This window comes from Dufourea novaeangliae, unplaced genomic scaffold, assembly GCF_001272555.1.
Source record: "Dufourea novaeangliae isolate 0120121106 unplaced genomic scaffold, ASM127255v1 scaffold170, whole genome shotgun sequence".
In the NCBI taxonomy this organism is placed as follows: Eukaryota; Metazoa; Arthropoda; class Insecta; order Hymenoptera; family Halictidae; genus Dufourea; species Dufourea novaeangliae.
The window spans coordinates 295,949-316,061 of record NW_015374081.1 but is presented as its reverse complement, the minus strand read 5'-3'; the positions used below and the strand labels follow the sequence as shown (position 1 = coordinate 316,061).

General features: G+C 38.5%; 4 protein-coding genes across 7 annotated transcripts; 1 reads left to right on the top strand and 3 right to left on the bottom strand.

Annotated features, from left to right (window-relative positions):
• Window positions 1–2,239: 2,239 nt before the first annotated feature.
• Window positions 2,240–3,164, bottom strand: LOC107190634 (tctex1 domain-containing protein 1-like). The gene is made up of 3 exons (XM_015579469.1): window positions 3,066–3,164; window positions 2,761–2,957; window positions 2,240–2,405 (listed from the first exon to the last, which is right to left on the bottom strand). Exons 1-3 carry the CDS (start codon window positions 3,162–3,164, stop codon window positions 2,240–2,242), a joined length of 462 nt encoding a protein of 153 aa, XP_015434955.1.
• Window positions 3,165–6,073: 2,909 nt separating this feature from the next.
• LOC107190633 (hemicentin-2-like) lies at window positions 6,074–9,365 on the bottom strand. Its single transcript, XM_015579468.1, has 6 exons — window positions 9,170–9,365; window positions 8,714–8,877; window positions 7,934–8,144; window positions 6,869–7,019; window positions 6,592–6,740; window positions 6,074–6,174 (listed from the first exon to the last, which is right to left on the bottom strand). The coding sequence occupies exons 1-6, from the start codon at window positions 9,255–9,257 to the stop codon at window positions 6,074–6,076; spliced, it is 864 nt and encodes a 287-aa protein (XP_015434954.1). The 5' UTR covers window positions 9,258–9,365.
• Window positions 9,366–12,222: 2,857 nt separating this feature from the next.
• LOC107190650 (molybdenum cofactor biosynthesis protein 1) lies at window positions 12,223–15,354 on the bottom strand. Of its 4 annotated transcripts, XM_015579489.1 has the most exons (8): window positions 15,178–15,194; window positions 14,618–14,668; window positions 14,368–14,485; window positions 14,130–14,297; window positions 13,825–14,051; window positions 13,499–13,723; window positions 13,169–13,403; window positions 12,223–12,863 (listed from the first exon to the last, which is right to left on the bottom strand). In XM_015579489.1, the coding sequence occupies exons 3-8, from the start codon at window positions 14,438–14,440 to the stop codon at window positions 12,265–12,267; spliced, it is 1,527 nt and encodes a 508-aa protein (XP_015434975.1). In that variant the 5' UTR covers window positions 14,441–14,485; window positions 14,618–14,668; window positions 15,178–15,194; the 3' UTR covers window positions 12,223–12,264. The 4 variants fall into 4 exon arrangements, with proteins under 4 accessions (XP_015434975.1, XP_015434974.1, XP_015434976.1 ...); XM_015579488.1 differs by lacking the exon at window positions 14,618–14,668 and having other exon boundaries at window positions 15,178–15,354; XM_015579490.1 differs by lacking the exon at window positions 15,178–15,194 and having other exon boundaries at window positions 14,589–14,709.
• Window positions 15,355–16,161: 807 nt separating this feature from the next.
• LOC107190649 (protein NRDE2 homolog) lies at window positions 16,162–19,932 on the top strand. The gene is given in 11 exon segments (XM_015579486.1): window positions 16,162–16,358; window positions 16,429–16,563; window positions 16,566–17,026; window positions 17,088–17,451; window positions 17,535–17,681; window positions 17,757–18,025; window positions 18,128–18,456; window positions 18,527–19,067; window positions 19,138–19,284; window positions 19,369–19,544; window positions 19,621–19,932. Coding segments are annotated over 11 exon segments (2,898 nt in total). The 5' UTR covers window positions 16,162–16,282; the 3' UTR covers window positions 19,874–19,932.
• Window positions 19,933–20,113: the final 181 nt, after the last annotated feature.

Genomic DNA, 20,113 nt, shown 5'->3' with positions numbered 1-20,113 from the left:
TGGATTCGAACCGAACGATTTCGCATTATGTATCGTTGGTGGATACCCGCCAAACATGATAAACGCCAACTCGTACCTGATTGGTCAGCTTCCTAATACAATCCTTCCGTGTAATTTTTCTCAAATGTCACGATATATGTATATAAATTCACTCCGAACAACCAGCTCACTTCTTCCTTGACGAGTCTCGAACCACGTAACCGTATTTCTTAACTCGAATAAACCTCTAAGTTGCTTCTAATAAAGTGTTGCACAACATCGTAGAAAGTAGAAACCCTCGTAACGATCGCTGCAGCGTTGTCCGTTACAACTTTGTTTGTTTGGCCTTTTCGGAAATTTTTAGGGAAAACCAAAACTTTTCAGTAGCCCCGCTCGTTGACCACTCGATTACCTTTTTTTTCGACACGGAAAAAATCTAAACGTAGGTAAGGTTTACGCTGTCGAATCGATTTTCGATACAAATTACATCGCACCTTGACCCGAAGCGGGAAACGCGGCACGGTCAATGAGCAGGTAAACATAACCGTTCAACTGTTACATACGTACCTACATATGTATAAAATACTATGTGTACGTACACAGGTATCACCGAGAAAGTTTAATTACGTTTTCGTCGAGAATACCGACCGATTCAATTACATGCAACGAAAAATCAGGTGTTTTTTTTCGCGGACAGGGAATAAGCAACCGCGCACCCACTCTGGGCAAAATTCCTGTTTTCAGCTTGAAGCACGAGCCACGCGTCGCAAGATCATTTGCATGGAAACGAGGATCGGCATTGATTTTACGTCGAACCCAGTAACACGACTAGACCGGTGATAGATTGTCTCGCTGCCGCCTGACGTCGATCAAATTTTCTTGCCGAAAAAGTGGTAGAAAGAAGGAGTTCCTCGCACCATGTGCTCCCCGTTATACCCGTTCCATTGGTTCGATCGCGATCTCAAGTCCCGCCGTCCCCAATTCGCGAGAATGCAAATTCCTCTGGAACACGTAATCTTCAAAGTGTCGAAACGTACGCCACTGCTTCGTCGCTTATTCTGTTCCTTCCGTTTTCTCTCGCTTTTTTTCTTTACGATCCAGCTAGCAGACTCGCCGTAAAATGTTAACACGTACCACGGAAAGTAAAGCGTGAAACAAATCCGAGAATAAATCTTGTTCTTCATCGACGACGAAAAGTCGACGACGGAAGAGGAACACAAATAATGTGAATCGTAAATTTCAAGTACGCGGAGAAACAGTGCATCGAAATTTTTCGTTGTAAACCGACCCTTTCCTGCTCTACGAGCGAACGTGTCGATTTTAATCGGCACGAAGTATCCAGGAACTGTAGAATTTAAACCGATTAATCAGAATGAAACGGAACGCAGCGCGACGTGACACAGGACATAAAATTTGAATTGCAAATTGGTAAACAGCGATCTATGTATACAAATACATATGTGCCGGATCTTCCACAGCTTTTGTGCGAACGGAATATTTCTACGCCTCGCCTTGACAATGAAATTACAGAAATTGCTGATTAATTTAACGAGCGACGGGCTACGCATTTCGACGAATAAACAAGCTCAGGAAACCGAATTTCCCGGTATCGATTATAACCTTTCCCGGCTTTTAATGGAAAACAGATGCGATGCAGGTACAGCCAGCGCAACGCGTTCCGCGCCGCGGCATTCGAGGATACGTTCCGAGAATAAATAACTATTCTCCATAGAACCGTTGAACACGTTGTTTGATAAAACTTGAAATCTATGCCTATTATATTATATTTCGACCGATCCGGGTTTAAACGGCTAGTACCTCTACAGACCGAAAGTTTCTTGATAAATCATCGCAAAGAATCGAGGTTGGTCTGTACAGGATAGAGGTAAGCGATACGGATAAAAAAGGGTGGAGTTGTGAAACTAATAAATATTAATACTGTATGGGCTACTCGATAATCGATCGGAAAATTTTCCGGTGGACCAAATTATCGGATTCGAACGGTTCCATCGACGCGAAACGACGCGAATATTTTGCATAGAAAAACAGATCTCGACTGTGTATTTGTTGTATCGGATACACAATTTTTGGTATAAATCTTGCGACGCGCTTTCATCGTCGTCGGCAGATACATATTTCAATGTATTCAACGAGGTTGCAAAGAATCGCGAATTGATTGAAATTTCTTCGGGAATATTACGAATATCGTATGCACGGGCATTTGTAAGAAATGGAAGACGATCACTCGAAACGGCAGATTTCACTCGTAGTACAAGCCAAACACACAGCACCAGGCGTATATATGGTTGTTTTCGAAAACGTAGTAGGAATAATTATCGCGTTCCACATCCCAGAGACACTGAAAACTTGCGTGAATGCTCTGATGGAGGCGTTGAACGATGGTCACCTGCGCCACTATCTTGTACCTTGCATCGAGACGGACCAACATTATCGTGTGCAACTCGCGTCGCGTGTACCCGCGAAACATTTCGAGGTACATACATACCCAGTAGTAACGGTAAATCATCGATGAGTATTCAAAGGCTCCTCGGCTCGGCACCGACTCCCTCCACAGTGGTGGGGATGACGTCTTGAACACTCATCGTTGATTTACTGTACTTTTAAACCGTGTACAGGTCTCGTCGTCGAACCACCGAACAAAAGATATGTCCGGCGTAGAACCATATAACGTGTCGTATATGTATGTATGTATGTATGTATGTATGTATGTATGTATGTATACTATGTATACAGAGAAAACAGCGGACGCGTCGTTACTACCTATCGTAATCCTTCTTGCTGACCGCTTTCTGCAAGTCAGCTCCAATATCCATGCACAGTTTCCCCGATTGACTCGGATGATACGCGGTCACCGAAGACAATCTATTCTCCATCGTTTCTATCACCAGTTCGTCAACAGCTTCGACGTTGAAGCTGCGAAACGCTTCGAGTCGATACGTGTTTTGGTACTTTGGGATCTGCGCGTGTTCCATGGAGAAAAAAACGATTCGTCGATCAGTCAGCATGCATGATGCTGTTTGCAACGCGAAGCATCTCGTAATCGCTCGTAACCCCGTTTAACGTACTTTCAATCGATCCCCGCGCTTGTGAAAGAACATGCGACTGCCAAGAGAACCAAGTATGGACATCTTCGATAGCAATCTTTTTCTGCTCTGAAACGACATCGCATATTTTCAGCGACCTACGTTCTACTTCGATGAGAAGCAACAATTTTTAATCGAGCCTTCCCAACCGGGAACTAACGGGGAATTACCGCTCGATCGGCCGAGGAGCTCCTTTTAGGGGGTTTGTCGGGATCGCGCAACATTTTCACAGATTTCCGCTGCCTACAAACTTACAGACCAAAAATTTCCCCGTGTCTGTCGTTTATTCGATCCAATAATTAACCTAAACGTATCACGGTAAACATCGCGATGCAATAACGACAATAACGACGACCACACTCATTTGTGACGCATTTCAGTTCTCGACGTTCAAATCGTATGAAATACACACATAACTAAGGAAGTACCTTATTTCGTCTCTGTTTGGTTGTTTCGAAAGTAACAGAAACGTATTGTTCTTCGACGAGTTTTCTACTACACTACGGTAATCGCTACAAAATGAATTCATTGTGGACTTTTTGAAAATTTAATTCATATCAAACATTAAATATTAATGTACATAACGAGAAATTCAATGAGGAACGTATTTTCGGTGATTGCGTACCAATCCTTTGGTTCCCACAAAAATAAGTACAAACAGGACAAAAATTACGTAAACGAAAAGAAATATCCTATCGTACACCTTCGCGAGGACCACAGTCACCGATTGTTACGCGATGCCCGGACGTCCCGATACCACAAACATCTACGCATTTATTTCCCTTTTTGATGATTCTCGACACTCTTGTAGACAACAGTCCAAAAGGTCCAACGTTTGGTCGACAGCCGGTTTGGTCCGTGCGCGGTGTTATCGATACCCGAAACAAAAGAGTAAACACAGAGCAAACTACGTCTCGTAGTTTTTCATCGAGAGGTGTTTCAAAATTTCGAGTTGAAAACTTTCAATGTTGTGCTAGTGACCTGGCTTTTTTATTCCGTTTGAATTTCAAGAATCTACTGCGGTAAGTGCCGAATTATATTCTACAGTCTTTGCACAGTGTTTTGACGTTTTACCGGATTTTTTCATCGCATGCTAAAGTATAAATATTTAATGTTTAGTAATCATTATGTACATATATTGTATATGTATAACATAAATGTATTTTAGTCATTATTAGTTTTTGCTTTCGTTAAAAGAAAATGTTTTGATTTTTATTCTTCGCGATGTTTATAATCATATGGTGTGTTCGGTAAATCATAATACAAGCAAATAATTTAACACTTTGTCAAACAGCCACATTTATGTATTAAGAACAATTAGTTGTCACTGTCAGTATTTTCAGAAAATAAGAAAAAACATGTTTGCGTTAATTCATTCCTTCATTACGTTAATTCGTATTAAGGATTCATGTATCAAGGTGTCGAATAAATTCGTGGCGAAGATTTACGACCACAGTTAGCTAGGACAGTTTCATCGTGAGTTCGCAGAAAAACACCGACCACAGAAACAGAAATTCGAAAAATTTTCAACGAAGAATTAGCCGAAGCAAGCCCTACGTCCGAAAAGAGCGGAAGAACCCACAACGGAGAGAATCGATGGGACGACACAAATGGTGAATCAAAAGCTTCTTCGACGCCAAGACGATCTTTTGATTGTTTCGTCTAGAAATGTGCGTAAGTCTGGTATTTTGTGACTTGCACAATTTTTTCACCAGGCCAAGAAAATACGTAAAACTAAACGATTTGGATAGGAAAACTCTGTAAACATTACAGAGAAACACATTAATTCGTAATCACACTACACTCACAATCGCAGTTGAACGCGACGAACGAAACCGCGTCGGTTGCTATGAATGTATGTATGTACCTATCCTATAGACTAGCATAGACTATAGGTAAATACCTCGTCGCGAAGAAACTTACCTACTATGAATCCGATCGAGTAACAAATTCCCCTCAACTCCCGTTGTCCGTCAACCTTGTAGAAATCGCGATACGCGGACGACATGTCATTATCAAAACCATTCTTTTAATATTGATTTATAATTTAATAAACGACCCGTTTATTATCAAAAACGTCACAAGAACGTGGCGATGTAGGGAGTTTTTCTGGTATTTACAGCATAAACTCGATTCACCGTTTAATAAAATATGTTCATATAAACGTGTATTCGAGTTTGATTCGTTGCATCGTTACAGCATTCTTCTTTCTTCACATTCCTATAAATAGACGATCCGCTTTGTAGGAAGTGAACGTATTCAACTGTTTTCAAGTTTGTTGACAAACTGACTGAACGCAATGACAGAGTTTTATCGCGGAAGGCCGAAATCCTTCTGAACTTCAAAAGTCTCATAATACGTTAAGGAAGAGGTTTCACCTTCTCGTATCTAATGGCGTAACCGGCTGTAGGTATATTTATTCGCATGGAGAATGTTATAACTCGTAGTTAATTCATCGAAGACGTTAAAACTCAACACTTGCTAGTATCGAAATGAACGATCGACGTCGCCAGTGTGGATCTAACTTTCGCATGAAATTTTCTGCGTTCGCGGTCGGAATAGCAAATAGTACTTATACGTAGATGGGTGGAGGACCGTCCGATACGTTCCCGATTCCAGCGAAACAGATTTTCTAACAACAAGACATGCTTTCGTACGATTTCCATAAAACGAATAAACGCGATACCTACGTCCCAGTGAAGGGATGATTCGCGACGAGACCGTCTCCAGCCCAACTGCTTAAGACATAGAAGACCGTATGGCTCGATCGAGTTCACTGCATGGAAATTAACACGCAAAATGAGCATTTTGCGATCGAGTTTTCGAGATACACAGTGTATACGAGTGTAGGCGGGAACACTGACTCATACGATTCGAGTGAACGCGATAAACACGACGAATGAGAAACGCGAATCGCGAAAGGAAACTGTGCGCGCACGATGGAAAGCTTCGGGGTTGGAAGGACCATCGGCTGCGTGTAGAAACGTTGCTCACCGCAATATCGTATCCACCAACAGGAGCAGACTGAAGAAAATTGCTCTTCTGTTCGCGTTACTGGTGCCGCCGTGCTGCATCGCCGCAGGATGTTCGCCTAGAAAAAGAAACCTGGTTCACGATTCTATTTACAAGTTGCGTCAGTTCGGAAGCTGAGAAACGACGCGAGAGAACGCAACCATTTCCGTCCACCGACTGGAATTTCGGTAACAAGAATGACACGCGCGGTCATCATTTTGCGTTCTCTAAAATTGTAATCAGCTCCGTGAGTTACACAGAGTAACGTTCCCTTTCTCGCTGTTGTTGTTCTCGACCGCACACGCGATCGAAAGTGACTCGGTAAGCTGTTTCGCGAAAATCATTCGCGAAACGTCCTAGAGAGAGTATAAGGGCGTCGTTCGCTGCTTCGCAGGCTGAACAAAGTCGTGGTCGTAATGAGGACGAGACGATAGATATCAGAAGACAACGGTGACGAGCTTTACTTAAAATTAAATCGGGTGTATTTTATGCTCACCGTTCAACACGTGAATAGTCACACTAGCCGGAGCAACCTTGCCCGAGACGCACGTGTAATTGCCGCTGTCGTTGATCAAAGCGCGCGTTATTAGTAGCTTGCTGCTGGTGCCGTTTTTACGTTTTTCCGTTTCCAAAGAAACTCCACCCCTGTCGAATGCAAATACATTATTACAGTTTCGACTTCATCGAGCGTCTCAGCAGGTCGCGAATCGAAGCGACCGCGTCTTATTTGGATCGAAGCCGACCGAAAATTTCGTGTTTAGAACATAACGCACCTTGGACCGTCGAAATCGATAGGCGCACCGGCATGATACCATGTCACGTTGCTCGGAGGAATCTCTTGTGCGTCCACGGTGCAAGTTAAACTGATCGTGCTGCCCTTCTTCACGTACACTTCCTCGGGACCCGAAATCTTTGCCTGTACGTCTGTTTCGCAATAAACAAAATCACGCGCATCAAGTATTGTACGCGATTCGGTAAAATTACGGCACTAACAATATGCCAAGGGGCGAGACCTAACACGGTCGCTATTCGCCTACGATCCCGTACAGATGATCCCCAATCGACGACCGTTATCCCGTTCGAGTCTATCGTGAAACTCGGTCGAAGTTACGAGCGTGAAAACTCGCGCAAACACAAAAAGAACACAGAATAAGTAGCGGGAAGAATAAGAACGGATTGACTGTGGTCGCGGAGCAAAGTTTATTCGTAGTTGTTTCGTTAGTTTGCTTCTCATTGTGAATAACCTAAAGAAAAGACGCTACTCGATGCCTCTCCAAAACAACTAGGCACATACATACCTACATATGTAGCCAGGAATTTGTTATACATAGGATACGTAAACGTATTTGAAATGTTCATTTCCGCAACATGAATGAATATACATAATAACAAGAGTGTTTTAATAAAAGGTAAGTAAGTGAATAAATAAATAAATAAATAAATAAATAAATAAATAAATAAATAAACGTCGTTCCTTTTCCATTTGTTCTCAAGTAGGTATTCGCGGTATCAGAATTGGGCTCAATTTTATTCAAATAATACATAGTGAAACGGCGTTGTCAATTCGTTATCCTAACCTTTGAACACTTTATGAGATTAATTATACCTAACTGGTTTGCCAAGTGAAATATTATTTTATATATAAAAATTGGTCAAATAATTTTTTATCTTTTATTCGTTATTCGAGTTTGCTATACAGCAAACCTTCAATTACCTAGCAATGCTGTTTCGTCTCGTTTCGTCTCGTTTCGTCTCGTTTCGTCCCGTTTTGTCCACCGAACATAAGGATAAATATTCAGTTTTGGAAACACCTAAATCCGTAACAACAGAACACTCACCCAAAACTTTCAATGCAACCGCCCTGCATATCTTGGGCTCCGTATTAACTTGACACTCGTAAATACCAGCGTCCCGTGGTTGTACGTAATCTATTCGCAGATTCCAGTCATCGTTCTTCGGATTGCCAACTATCGTAAATCTTGCGTCGCTTGTATAAGTCACGGACATGTACGTTAAGATGTGCAAGTCCCTTTTTCGAATCCAAGACACCTGGGAGAAATTCGGTGAAATCTATTCGATTCTCTCCGAATTTACTTACAATTAGTTAGAGAATCTGCACACCGACAATTTCGCTTCGATGTTTTCCCAGATACGTTTTCAAACGAAATAACGAAGTGAAGCGGATCAGAACAGAAAAAAGAAAGGTTTCTAGGCAATAGACGTTAACGTTGATAGATTCGGGTGGGCTCAAAAATGAAATGGTAAAGTATCAAACGAGTTAGCAACACGTGCTTAATGATATTGAAATCGGATGTGCGTGAATTTATGCGTATCATGCCAAATATCTAATTGTGAATGACAACAACCACTTTCTCCGGTCTTAATTAATGGTAGCTCGAAGGTTTGCACGAGAGGAACGAACAAATCATGATTAGCAATTAGTTTTCGAGGATCGTGTACACGAAGTTCGAAATACTTGCTCGTACAACTTAATTAGGAAGTAGTATGGTTGAAATGTTCGCGGTACCTTTTTTTAGCGCAAAAATCTTAGAAATATCGAATTCGACTCGAGTCGAAATCCTTGGCAAAGGTTTCGTTCGGAAAAACGCGAAACTCACGGTTCTGTTCCCCAAATTCTTGACTCGACACGACAGCACGACAGTTTGTCCCACAACGACGGTCACTTTTTCCGGTGAATCTTTGTAAAAATAAGTTCTCTTCGTTCCTCGATGCATGCGTTGCTGTTCCGCTCTCTCGATCTCATCGTCGAATCGTTTCGCCGCTAAAATTCAAACGCGCTTAACACACTTTGGATCAACTTGCCAGTTCAAAAGAAACAGTTTACTTTTATCATCCAGCGAGATGACGCGACTCGAAATACGAGTACTCGAAAAGTAGATATCTCGGGACAACGAATAATCGAATAACCGAAATACTATTCTCATTTTTCCCCGTGATCTCGCTCCGTCGGAAGAGATCAAACCGCCGTTAAACAGTAACCGCGTTTTTAATGCGTACGCGTGTGTGCGTGTGTGCCCGCATGCACTCACAATCAGTGGAAAGAGTAATTCTACCTGAGTTCCGATGATCGAAGGCCGGTTCGACGCGTAACAGGTATCCAATTCCGAGCAATATAACAGCCATACCGTGGAACGGTGACATATTTTTTTCTTTACAATAAAGACGCTTTCATCTTTACACCTTTCCCGCTGTTCCGGCTGTATGAAATTTCGGCAAATCTTCAAGATTTATCGATAGTTCCAGTAGCGTTCCTCCACTAACATCATTCCTCGTTCTCCATTCCTCGATCCTAATCTCTCTTGCAATACTAATGACAATTGAACAAAACTGAAATTCCTGACGTTCCAACACGTTATAATACATTTCTTTCTATTTCACGCGTAACTCGTTAATTCCGCGGCAACGATCCTGCTGATCGTCGAATCGACGATATCTTCGATCGAGACGGGCGAACGCGTCGTTTACATTTCCGACAAAAAGTAACTGATATTCTCATGCATGTCTTTTGTCGCGTTTCTCGGATATCTTGTCTTAGAAAATGACGAAAGGTAGAATCGAACAAGTCTTACTGTTCGACATTCTAACCGAGACGTTTGAAGTTCGATCGGTGGAAAAGCTCCGAGAACGACACGCTTCGCTGCCGTAACAAATACTGAAAGCTGCGCTCCTGTCCGAGTCCGAAGTCCGAAATCCGAAGAGAAACGAAAAAGCAGAAACGAGAGTGCAGTGGCGCCTCGCGTTGCTCCTAATGGTGTTGCGATTGCGCCGCGCCAACGCCGACGGTTCACTTATGCTCCTCCCGCCTCCGCCCCCGCCACCGCCGACGACACCAGTCCCACGGGAATACACGTGAGTTCGACTTTAATTTTTACAATATATTCAAGTAAACATTCAACGTATTCCTATCTATCTAGCATAGTTTAGTTTAGTTTAGTTTAGTTTAGTTTAGTTTAGTTTAGTTTAGTTTAGTTTAGTTTAGTTTAGTTTAGTTTAGTACAACTCTTAGAGATCGTGGTTCTGAACGCGTATTAATGATAAACGTGTAATTACTGTACCCGTGTTTCAGCCCGTGTAGTTTCTAAGTCATGGGTACACGGGTACACGGATAGTGAAATACACGGGTACAAGCCATTCAACTTCAAAACGCTCGGGAAGAAATTGCCGTCATAGTCACTCACTTATTTGTCGCATTTACAGTATTTGTATCGTTTTCCCATGGAAAACTGTAAGCATTTCATTTAATTACCTCGGCAATTTGTACTTTTTATTATTTAAATTTTATTAATTCGGTAATTCGTGGGAACGAAGAACGGCAATATATGTATACAGACATTTGAAGAAAACTATTAATGTCTTATTAATATGATAAAATAAAACGTAATGGAAATAAATGACAGGAAAATTGCTCTTTCCTGGAGAGGGTCACAAAGGTAAGTAACAAATGTGACGACGTCTGAAATACCATATTTTATTTCGTGCTATTAATTTGTAACAAAATTACTGAATATTTCAATAAATTTAGGTACGCACGTTATTTGAGAAAAAAAGTATGATCTTGTAGGTTACAAATAACAATAAAAAATTACAATTTTGGTTAATAAAGTTTAATGAATTAATTGTCTATTGTGATATTAATAATGCACTGAGTGCACGGTGATGTATCATTGAGAAACATGATTAAATTGGAGTAATAATGCCAAACTATGAGTTCATAAAATAATTTCGCGTTGATAGAAATTGAATAACTACTACTGTTTAAGCACAAAACATCTTCAAAGTTGTAAATTTTCATTTATTTCAAAATCAAATTTCTCAAAAACAAAAACTAGAGGCGAAACACAGTTTACGAATTCTTATTCAGCGCATAAAAATCTACCAGAAACGCCTATTGGATATTAGTAGCCTTAAGAAAACTTAAAATTTGTTAAACACGGTATTTTTCATAAAATGTCTATAAAAATTGACATTCTTCGATTCCCATGAATTACCGAATTAACAAAATTTAGGTAGTGTAGCATATACAGATATCTTTCTAGATGTTACGACATGTGATAAAACTACAAATTGTCGAGATGGTCAAATGAAATTTTTACAGTATTTTCTTGGGAAAGCGATACAAATGCTGTAAATTTGACAAAAAAAAAAAAAAGTTGGTAATTATGACGGCAATTCCCCGTGCGTTTTGACGTAGAATGGTTCGTATCCGTGTATTTCAATACCCGTGTACCCGTGTACTTCAGTACCCGTATACACGTGTAGTAAAAACTACATGGACTGAAACACGGGTACAGTAATTACACGTATACACGTGTATTTAGATACACGTGAAACCGAGATCTCTAAGTAGTACGTGACAATCACAATAAAATCATTTGACTCTCACACAACGAGCTATTCCTTGATTCGTCCTTTCTCATGTTCAATTCGATTCAAATACTTAATCCAATGAACCTACAATCGATCGATTCAATTTATGTTCGATCGAAAGAATTATGAAGCGCGTGGCATTGCACTTTTACTCAAAGTGATTCCACAAGTTTCCAAACAATATGTTGTATTATATTACATTCTTTTTTATCGTATCGTGTCATATCGTATGCCGTATGCTATACTATATTGCACAATATTATGTTACATTATACATATATATATATATATAAATAATATATATATATATACATACACGCTTTATATCTTCTCTTGTATATACGTCTAAAATCCGTCGCAACCTATCCCCTTAAAATGTAAATTTTGTCCAAAAATTACAAAAGGATTACACAGGCATACGTGAAACAATAAACTCTCGAATCTGCTATAAAATATGAAATACAAAATACGCAATAGAAAATACCAAGTCTTCGGTTATCGTGCCGATAAAAGATAACATACATCGAATAAGTGGAAGATTCCAACTTCTTCTCACCTTGTACGCTTATGGGTTACTTATGTAGATTCATATACAGCTATACGCGACGTTTTGTATCGTGTATTGTGCGTATCTTGCATTTCGAATCAATGCGAAATACGATACACGATACTAAAATGTGTGAATATAATCGTATCGCGTATTCCATGGTGCACGATCCCTTGATCATCGTGTGTCGTGTATACGTTGATGTATTGGTTGATGCTGGAAACAACTGAATGGTTAATCTCTAAAAAAGTCACCCTTTGTACCACCGGTTTTTGACACTAATTCTACATCGGTTATTTTCATCGACGTTGGCGGAGCCGCGTATTTACACATATCGTAAAGCGTTAATGCCGCCATACTCACAGCCGTTAAAGCTTCCATTTCTACGCCAGTCTTTCCAGTACATCTAACTTCGGCTGTGATCTCTACTCGACTCAATTCTACGTTTAAACGTAAACGCACGTTTACGTAAGATAACGAAAGCGGATGACACAGTGGTATTAAATCAGAAGTGCGTTTAGCTCCCATAATACCGGCCAACTGCGCTACAGACAATACGTCCCCCTTCTTTCCATTATTCTCCGATATTAATTTGCTTACAGTCGAATCAACTTGCACGATTCCTCTTGCTATCGCGACGCGGTTACTCTCAACTTTCGAACCGACGTTCACCATACTCGCTTTGCCGTGTTTATCCACATGCGACAATGAGGAAAACATTCTTACGTTCCCAAATCTGTTCAAGCAAAACGGCGTTCGCGTTATATATTCACGTGGACCGTCCTTCTGCCACGCATTCTTACAACTTCCGACATGTACGCGATTCTTTTCAACTGTAAGCACAAACAATTGGCATTACGCTCGCGATCGTATACCGCTAAAGTAGAGATTTTCTGACTACTAATTGCAATATGTGGATAGAGCGATAACGTTTTTACGCATATCCCCGGAAAAAACAGTTCCGTACTAGCATAAAATTTCCGAAATAATAATTGTTTAACCCCCGATAAGAATCATTGGCCTGTTTTCCATCTGGGACAAATTGAACATTCCTGAAACACACATGTTATCGAGAACATATAAACGTTATCGCTTCGTATATAGATTTCCACCACCGAGGATTGATGATTAAACCTACCGGCGTGTTGCTTCTTTTTACGTCGCACCGCCATGCCGATCATTTCTTTCAAACTCTCATCAGATGCTCCATTGCGCAAAGCGTCTCGGAGTGAAACCTCCCCTTTTCCTTCGAACAAGCAGACCTTTAAGTTTCCGTCCGCTGTTATCCTCAATCGATTGCACGTGTCACAAAAATGTTGGCTCATCGACGTAATAAACCCGACTTGTCCTCTAAATCCAGGAACACGATATGCCTGTACCGAAGGAACGATACACGTGTTAATGACAGGCGGATACAGTTACTGGTTCTAAGTTATATTTTATGTATAGTTTTTTCAATGTAACACACTTTAGACGTTTCGTTGTACTCGGTTGGAAGACGACATAAATCAGGATATACGTCCCTGATTGTCCTTTTCATTGAGTCGAACGATACCATTTTATTTTCGTTCCAATCGTTCCCTTGAAAAGGCATGTATTCGATGAAACGTACGTCAATCGGGCGATCTTTCGTTAAATTAACAAAATTAATTATCTCATCGTCATTGAAACCTTTCAGCACCACGCAATTCACCTAAAAAGTTTGTACAGGAAGGGTAAAGTATAAATGCATCTAATCGCAGATCATTCACTAGGGTGGCTATTAATATCAAAACAATTCTATTGTTTCCTCACCTTTACAGGATTATAACCCAGTTGAATAGCCAAATCTATTGCACCTACGACTCTAGACCAACCTTTCCTACGAGTAAATTGCTCGAAACGATATTCTTTTAATGTATCTAACGAAATATTTATAGCGTCTAGTCCTGCCCGTTGAAGAGACGGCAATTGGCGCGTTAACGTTAAACCATTAGTAGTAATTGCAATTTGCTTCAAACCAGGCAATTCTTTTAAACCGGCTACAATAATTGTTTTCGTTATATCAGAAAATTTAACGCCCGATGATATATGTATACACTGGAGATGATATTGTTTACCGATAATATCGACGATGTCCTTCCGAACGGTAGGTTCGCCACCCGTTAAACGTATTTTACGTACACCTTCCTTTACAAATAAATCCGCTATTTTAATAATTTCCTCTGTTCTTAAGATACCATCGTTCTTTGTCAATGTAACTCCTTCCGCCGGCATGCAGTACAAACCTGTGTAATCCACAATATTTAATCAGATTAGTCTACTCATATTGTTAAATACAGCTGCAATATTTCTTACATCGAAGGTTGCATCGTTCTGTAACAGAAATCCGTAGATAAGTATGGTACCGTCCAAAAGAATCCGTAAGCATACCATTATTTTTACTTTTATGTAATAATTCCTTGAATTGCTGTACCTGTAATAAAAGGAAATTAAGGTCATTCATCAATATCTCCTGTTATACTTATAAAACTAATATTATGCATACATTAGCCCCCTATGAAACTAATAATACGCACAATGCATTTATGTTCTTTTACATATGCACCTTTCTGTCTCTATCGCATAAACTTTACCAGTACATCTAATCCTCTTACACCTAGACAGGTAAAAAGCTTCAACAAGGTCAATGTTACAATGCATACATTTCGAATTCTTTTAACACACTATCCGGCGGCGACGTTCTGCGCCGACAGCTGTCTACAGCCGGCTACTCCTCTTCGCGCAGACTGCAGTCCACGGCCAGCATTACAACTTTCCATTTTACGGAAAAACATTACAGAAGTATTATCACATATTTACAATTCCGTAGAATTTTAAATACTTTTAATTAAGTTCAAAAACTTGCATTACAGACAGAATGTCCGTGAGTCCAAAACATCTATTTTTAGACGCCCGGCCGTTTATAGAAGTTTTCACAACCACTAATTTTAGTCGACCGCCCGATAATGTAGTGAAATAACAACTTAATTTATTATCTGTAATAAGAAATTGTAATAATAAATGTATATATATACACAGTGATACGAAGTCAAATCTGTATTACGTAAAGGTGAAAAGACAAAGGAATACTATTAACTGAATCAATAGAAAGTGTAACATTCTTACCCTAGATGATGTATTCGGTGTAACGGAAGCCTCTGTAGACGTAGACGAATACGCAGCACCGAAAACCGTTTTAACAATATTAATTTTGCGATGCATTTAGGTAACGTACCTTCTCAAGTAGAAATAATTTCTACTGCGTAGTAATAATCTAATGATTAGATTATTGTATAACCTCTACGTTCGATAAAGAAACGCGAGTATATAGTTGAAATTCCCTTTATAAGGAGAAAAAATTATATGTATAATTCAATTTTCTTCAAGATGGGCATAATCTTCGGATACTTATCTATCCGATGGCTTCGTTAGAACTGTATTATGCGTTATAATTTATATCCATTCATCCATTATCGCTCAACGGTGACAATCGGTTTTCCATGTCCTTCGACATGATAACATCTATCATCCAGATAATTCGTATTATTTTCATGATGTAACCATTGTAAAGTAAATGATATAAATCAAATGCATCCCTCGCGGGTAAACTCAGCTTCCGCTAGGGGAAAAAGTGTCGTGGGAGAAGGGCCCTTTTACTACTTGTTAATTTATTTCAAGCCCTGAAATAAATATTAAATCGAATGTTAATTTGGTATAAATTTTAGTAATTCCGAAACCAACTGGAAGGAGGGTTAGGAAGTCTTTCCATTACTACACGCGAGCAAACTCGGCTTCCGCTAGGGTAAAAAGTGGCATGAGTAAGGGCCTACCCTAGCACTTGGTAAATTTAATTCATGTATTTATAGAGAAAATGTTAAAATGAATGTAAATTTAACGTAAATTTCAGTTTTCCCTATGCCTTTTGTTCCCCTAGCGGCAGCCGTTTATACGTCAGTCGTGCCATTATTTCACTTCGGCCAATCATCGCGTAAATAGGTATACAGTTTTCGTGCTATATTGTACGAATTTCTCATTCTGTCACTGCATATTCATATCATTCATATTATACGTACCCATGAACATACTTATATGTATAAACATATACATATGTATAATCATTGAAAATTTGTTCACATCACGATGTCATTGACGTTTCGTATATGTAATCTGTTTATTTAGAAAACGGAATGTTGCTTCTACGAGATTGTTAGAAGTACAAAATTAGGAAAACATGGCCTTATTTCCTGCTTATTCAATTAAAACAGATAAATCTGTTGAATCCAATACGCCAGAAAATCTTTTAGAAGGTTACTATGACTATTGCCAACAACTTATTTATATTATTTTTACTACAATAAAATCGTTTCAAAATTGTAGGGGACAAATCAACCACTTGGTTACATAATTACAGTTGTCTAGAACAAATTTCCTCCAGCAATTTTATTGATCTACATTCAGAGTCTTCGGATGAAGTTGCCAGCGAAGTTCCTTATTCAGATAAAAAACAGATATTAGGGAAAGAAAAAGTCACAAGTATATCAAAAAGAGGAAGAAAGAGAAAAGGAAACACAAGATAATAAATAAACCAGATTATAAACAAGAAGTGGAAAATGTATATTTTGAAGACAAATATAGAGATAAGGGAAATAATACTGTAAAGACACTTTGTTCTAGGGTAAGACCCCGTTACAATATTCAGAGAAAATCTCTTGGTTTTATTTCATACGAGCAACCAAAAAGAGTTCCTTACGAAAGGTACTATGTCAACAAAATAGATCTTATAGAGAAAACTAAGAGGAAAAGTAGCATTATCACAAAGGAATCTACTACCAATTCATTTAATGAAACTGAATGCTCTTCTTCATGGAATATTAACTTCGAAGAATTACAGAGAAACAAAACTAAAGAGTTTAACGAGAAGTTAACCGATGATCCAAATAATATTAATCTGTGGCTTGAATACATTCAATTTCAGGTATAACTCCATCTGTTTGAGTAAAATTATCAATACCTCATGCATTAATAACATTTTGCAGGACACATTGGGACATTTCCAAAAATATCAAAGAATAAAAGATAGTCATAGAGCAACAATACTGAAAAAATTATCTATAACTGAGAAAGCTATAGAAATAAATGTAGAATCCACTGAGTTATTAAAATTAAAATTATCTCTAATGGGAGAGCTTTTACCAGCTGATGAGTTTTCAAAGCAGCTTGAAACATTAGTGAACAAAGACTCAGGAAACACAGTTTTATGGCAAGAATTCATTATGGCTACACAGGCTTCGGTAGCGATGTGTACTGTACCGAAAGTTATAGATTTGTATTTAAAGTGTTTTTGCATTTTAAAACAAAAAGCTAGAACAAATCCTCGAATATACGACGAACGATTATTACGTATGTAATAGACTACGACCTGCTTCGATTATTGTATTGAATTGAATTTGATAGAAATGTTTAACTTTACTTGTTACAAATAGAAATGCTGTTTTGGTGTCTAACGTTTCTAAGGCACACTGGACTCTGGGAGCAAATGTGGGAAACAATACGTTTAAATCTTTGTTTGAATCTTAACTTAAATAAAGACAGCTTATCCTTTAAAAAAACAATAGATGAAAAAAAATTAAGTATGAATTGTTATAATTAATGATAGGTAAACAAATAATTCATTTATTAACTTTAATACGAATACCGATTTGCAGTTGGAATGGAAGAAGTAATACTAATGTCAAGATTACCGCTTAATCAACTATGGCAAAGAACAGAATCTTTGAGAGAAAATTGTCACTGGGTCAGTGTGAGCAGAGACGAATTGGAGTTAACCGGTGATTCTCGAAGATTCGTCTTGCCAGATGATGTTGCAGACTTTGTGCATCCTATACTTTCACGGAATTTGAATTTTCAGATGGCAATGCACACACTCCTTCTACTTAAAGTACCGCTTCTACCTACTCGAGACTATATACTACAAGTACATCTACATCTATGTCGTATTTATAAAAGTCCGCCTTTCACGTTGTTCATATCATTAAAAAATGATATTACATTTTATGTATTTCTTCTGCATTCTTAGATGTTATCCTTGAATAATTTTGAATGGGGAACAGAAACTTCAGAAGTTTTACTTCCTTTTGCCTATCCTGTAGTTGGTGAAATGACTGGTAGTAGTCAAAGAAGAGAGTTGCTAAATGGTATACTTGAAGGGAGATTAACGTCCGGCCCTCAATACCTTATGTTTCATCCTGCACAAGAATCGTACTTGGATTTTATACGAGAGACTTTTTCTACAATCGCCGAAAATTTGCCAACTGCGCAACGTACAAGTATATATATCTGGTGGTTAAGATTTGAAAGATTGCTTATCTTTCTTCGTAAAGAAGACTCCTCAAAATATGATAACAAGTATGATTTCTTTCCTTTTACTTTTTGATTGTAATCACTTTGAGATAATATATACGTATATCTCCTGCAGGGGAAAAAAGTTAAAAGCAACATTAAAGGAATTCTTAAAAAGAGAGGAGAATAGAAACAACTTGCATTTTTATAAAGAGTATGCACTGATAGAGAAGGAAATGGGAAGATTTGATAGTTGCGTGAACATTTTGGAAACGGCAATTCAGTCTCAGTGTGCCTGTCCATCTGCGATACCTAATTCCAACGAAAGGGCAGCACTTCTCAGTTTATATCGAGCCCTCATTGAAGTTTTACTTAACGCTGATACATACGAAGAAACGCATAAGGCACGAATATTGAACGCTTTTGAACAAATGATTGCTGGAGTAGGAGAAAATCAATTGCTTTATGCAAAAGAATATTTAGCAAATTGTGTGAAAAATTTCTTGAGTGAAGTTCCTATGGATGATGAAAACAACGTGTACTTCTTACCGAATTTGAAATGCGACACAATCATATGCTATGCATATCTGTTGTACACAGAAGATTTCGATATTGCTAAGGCAATGAATATATTTGCAGATTGTATAAATCATTACAAAGAGTGTCGCTGTATACAGGTACCGTTCTTTATACTTAAGATAAATTAGTATGTATTAAATATGTATAGTACAGTAATTTATATTTCAGGAAATATTATACGAAAGTCAAATTGCACTTTTACAGTTGCATTTCAGACAAACTCAAGAAGTGAACAGTTTAAAAAATTCATTAAACGAAATGTTAAATTTATATCCAAGTAACTTTTTTGCTCTTTCGATATTGGCATGCATTGAGGTAGAGATTGTAACATTTGAAATGGAAAAATATATTCTTCAGAGTATGACACGTAATATATTGATTTTAATATTTGCTTGACAGAGTGAGTCACCAATTTGGAAGTTTAATAGTCAGATAACGAAACTTCACTTATGGAGAGCATTCGCCATGGTTTTGGCATGTCGTAAACGCATTCAATCGTTAAGCGAATTTGAAGATTCTGTCGCTATGAACGCGGCAATAAATAAATTGTTGCATTTTCATGAGACACTTGCACGGTATGTTTTCAATTAATTTCTCTTAATTTTTCGCGTTTTATTTCTACAGTTGAAGAACGAAAATGTACATTTACAGTGTACCAACAACCAGGTGTTGCCCTTTGCTATGGAGATTATACATGCTTCTCCTCAGAGATTGTAACTTATGCGAGAAGAAAGGAGAAGAAGTGTATCATAAGAGCGTAATGCAATGCCCTTGGGTCAGAAGCATGTATATTGATGCAGCCGAAGTTGCGCCTCAACTACTCACGCAAATTCAGGATGTGATACGTGAAAAGGAATTAAGAATGCATGTTACGCCTGAAGAATTGGACATCTTGCGTGGTTAATTTTAATTGTTATTTATATATGTATGTAAATAGTAGTTTAGTAACTTTTTGTACTAACACTGTGTGATATAAACATGTTGTATTGGAAATCAACGATTATATAAACATATTGTATATGAACACATTATTACTGACTTATTCTTTACATATTACCGACCGTCTACTTATTAAAAAATCATAGAATAATACATTTACTTTAATAGAGACGACAAATAATTCATTTGCGACAACATCATGAAA

Bases quoted from the DNA above. Each gene is read 5' to 3' on its own strand.
- LOC107190633 (XM_015579468.1), bottom strand. From the start codon at position 9,257: ATGTCACCGTTCCACGGTATGGCTGTTATATTGCTCGGAATTGGATAC. The intron at 7,020-7,933 runs GTGAGTGTTCTG...ATTGCGAAACAG, and splicing joins GGTTGCATTGAAAGTTTTGG to ACGTACAGGCAAAGATTTCG. The intron at 6,741-6,868 runs GTGCGTTATGTT...TGCATTCGACAG, and splicing joins ATCGATTTCGACGGTCCAAG to GGGTGGAGTTTCTTTGGAAA.
- LOC107190650 (XM_015579488.1), bottom strand. From the start codon at position 15,273: ATGCATCGCAAAATTAATATTGTTAAAACGGTTTTCGGTGCTGCGTAT. The intron at 13,724-13,824 runs GTGAGGAAACAA...CAAACTTTTTAG, and splicing joins TGGGTTATAATCCTGTAAAG to GTGAATTGCGTGGTGCTGAA. The intron at 13,404-13,498 runs GTGTGTTACATT...CCTTCGGTACAG, and splicing joins AGTACAACGAAACGTCTAAA to GCATATCGTGTTCCTGGATT.
- LOC107190634 (XM_015579469.1), bottom strand. From the start codon at position 3,164: ATGTCGTTTCAGAGCAGAAAAAGATTGCTATCGAAGATGTCCATACTT. The intron at 2,958-3,065 runs GTACGTTAAACG...GAACACGCGCAG, and splicing joins AGCGCGGGGATCGATTGAAA to ATCCCAAAGTACCAAAACAC. The intron at 2,406-2,760 runs GTAGTAACGACG...TCTCGATGCAAG, and splicing joins AGCAAGAAGGATTACGATAG to GTACAAGATAGTGGCGCAGG.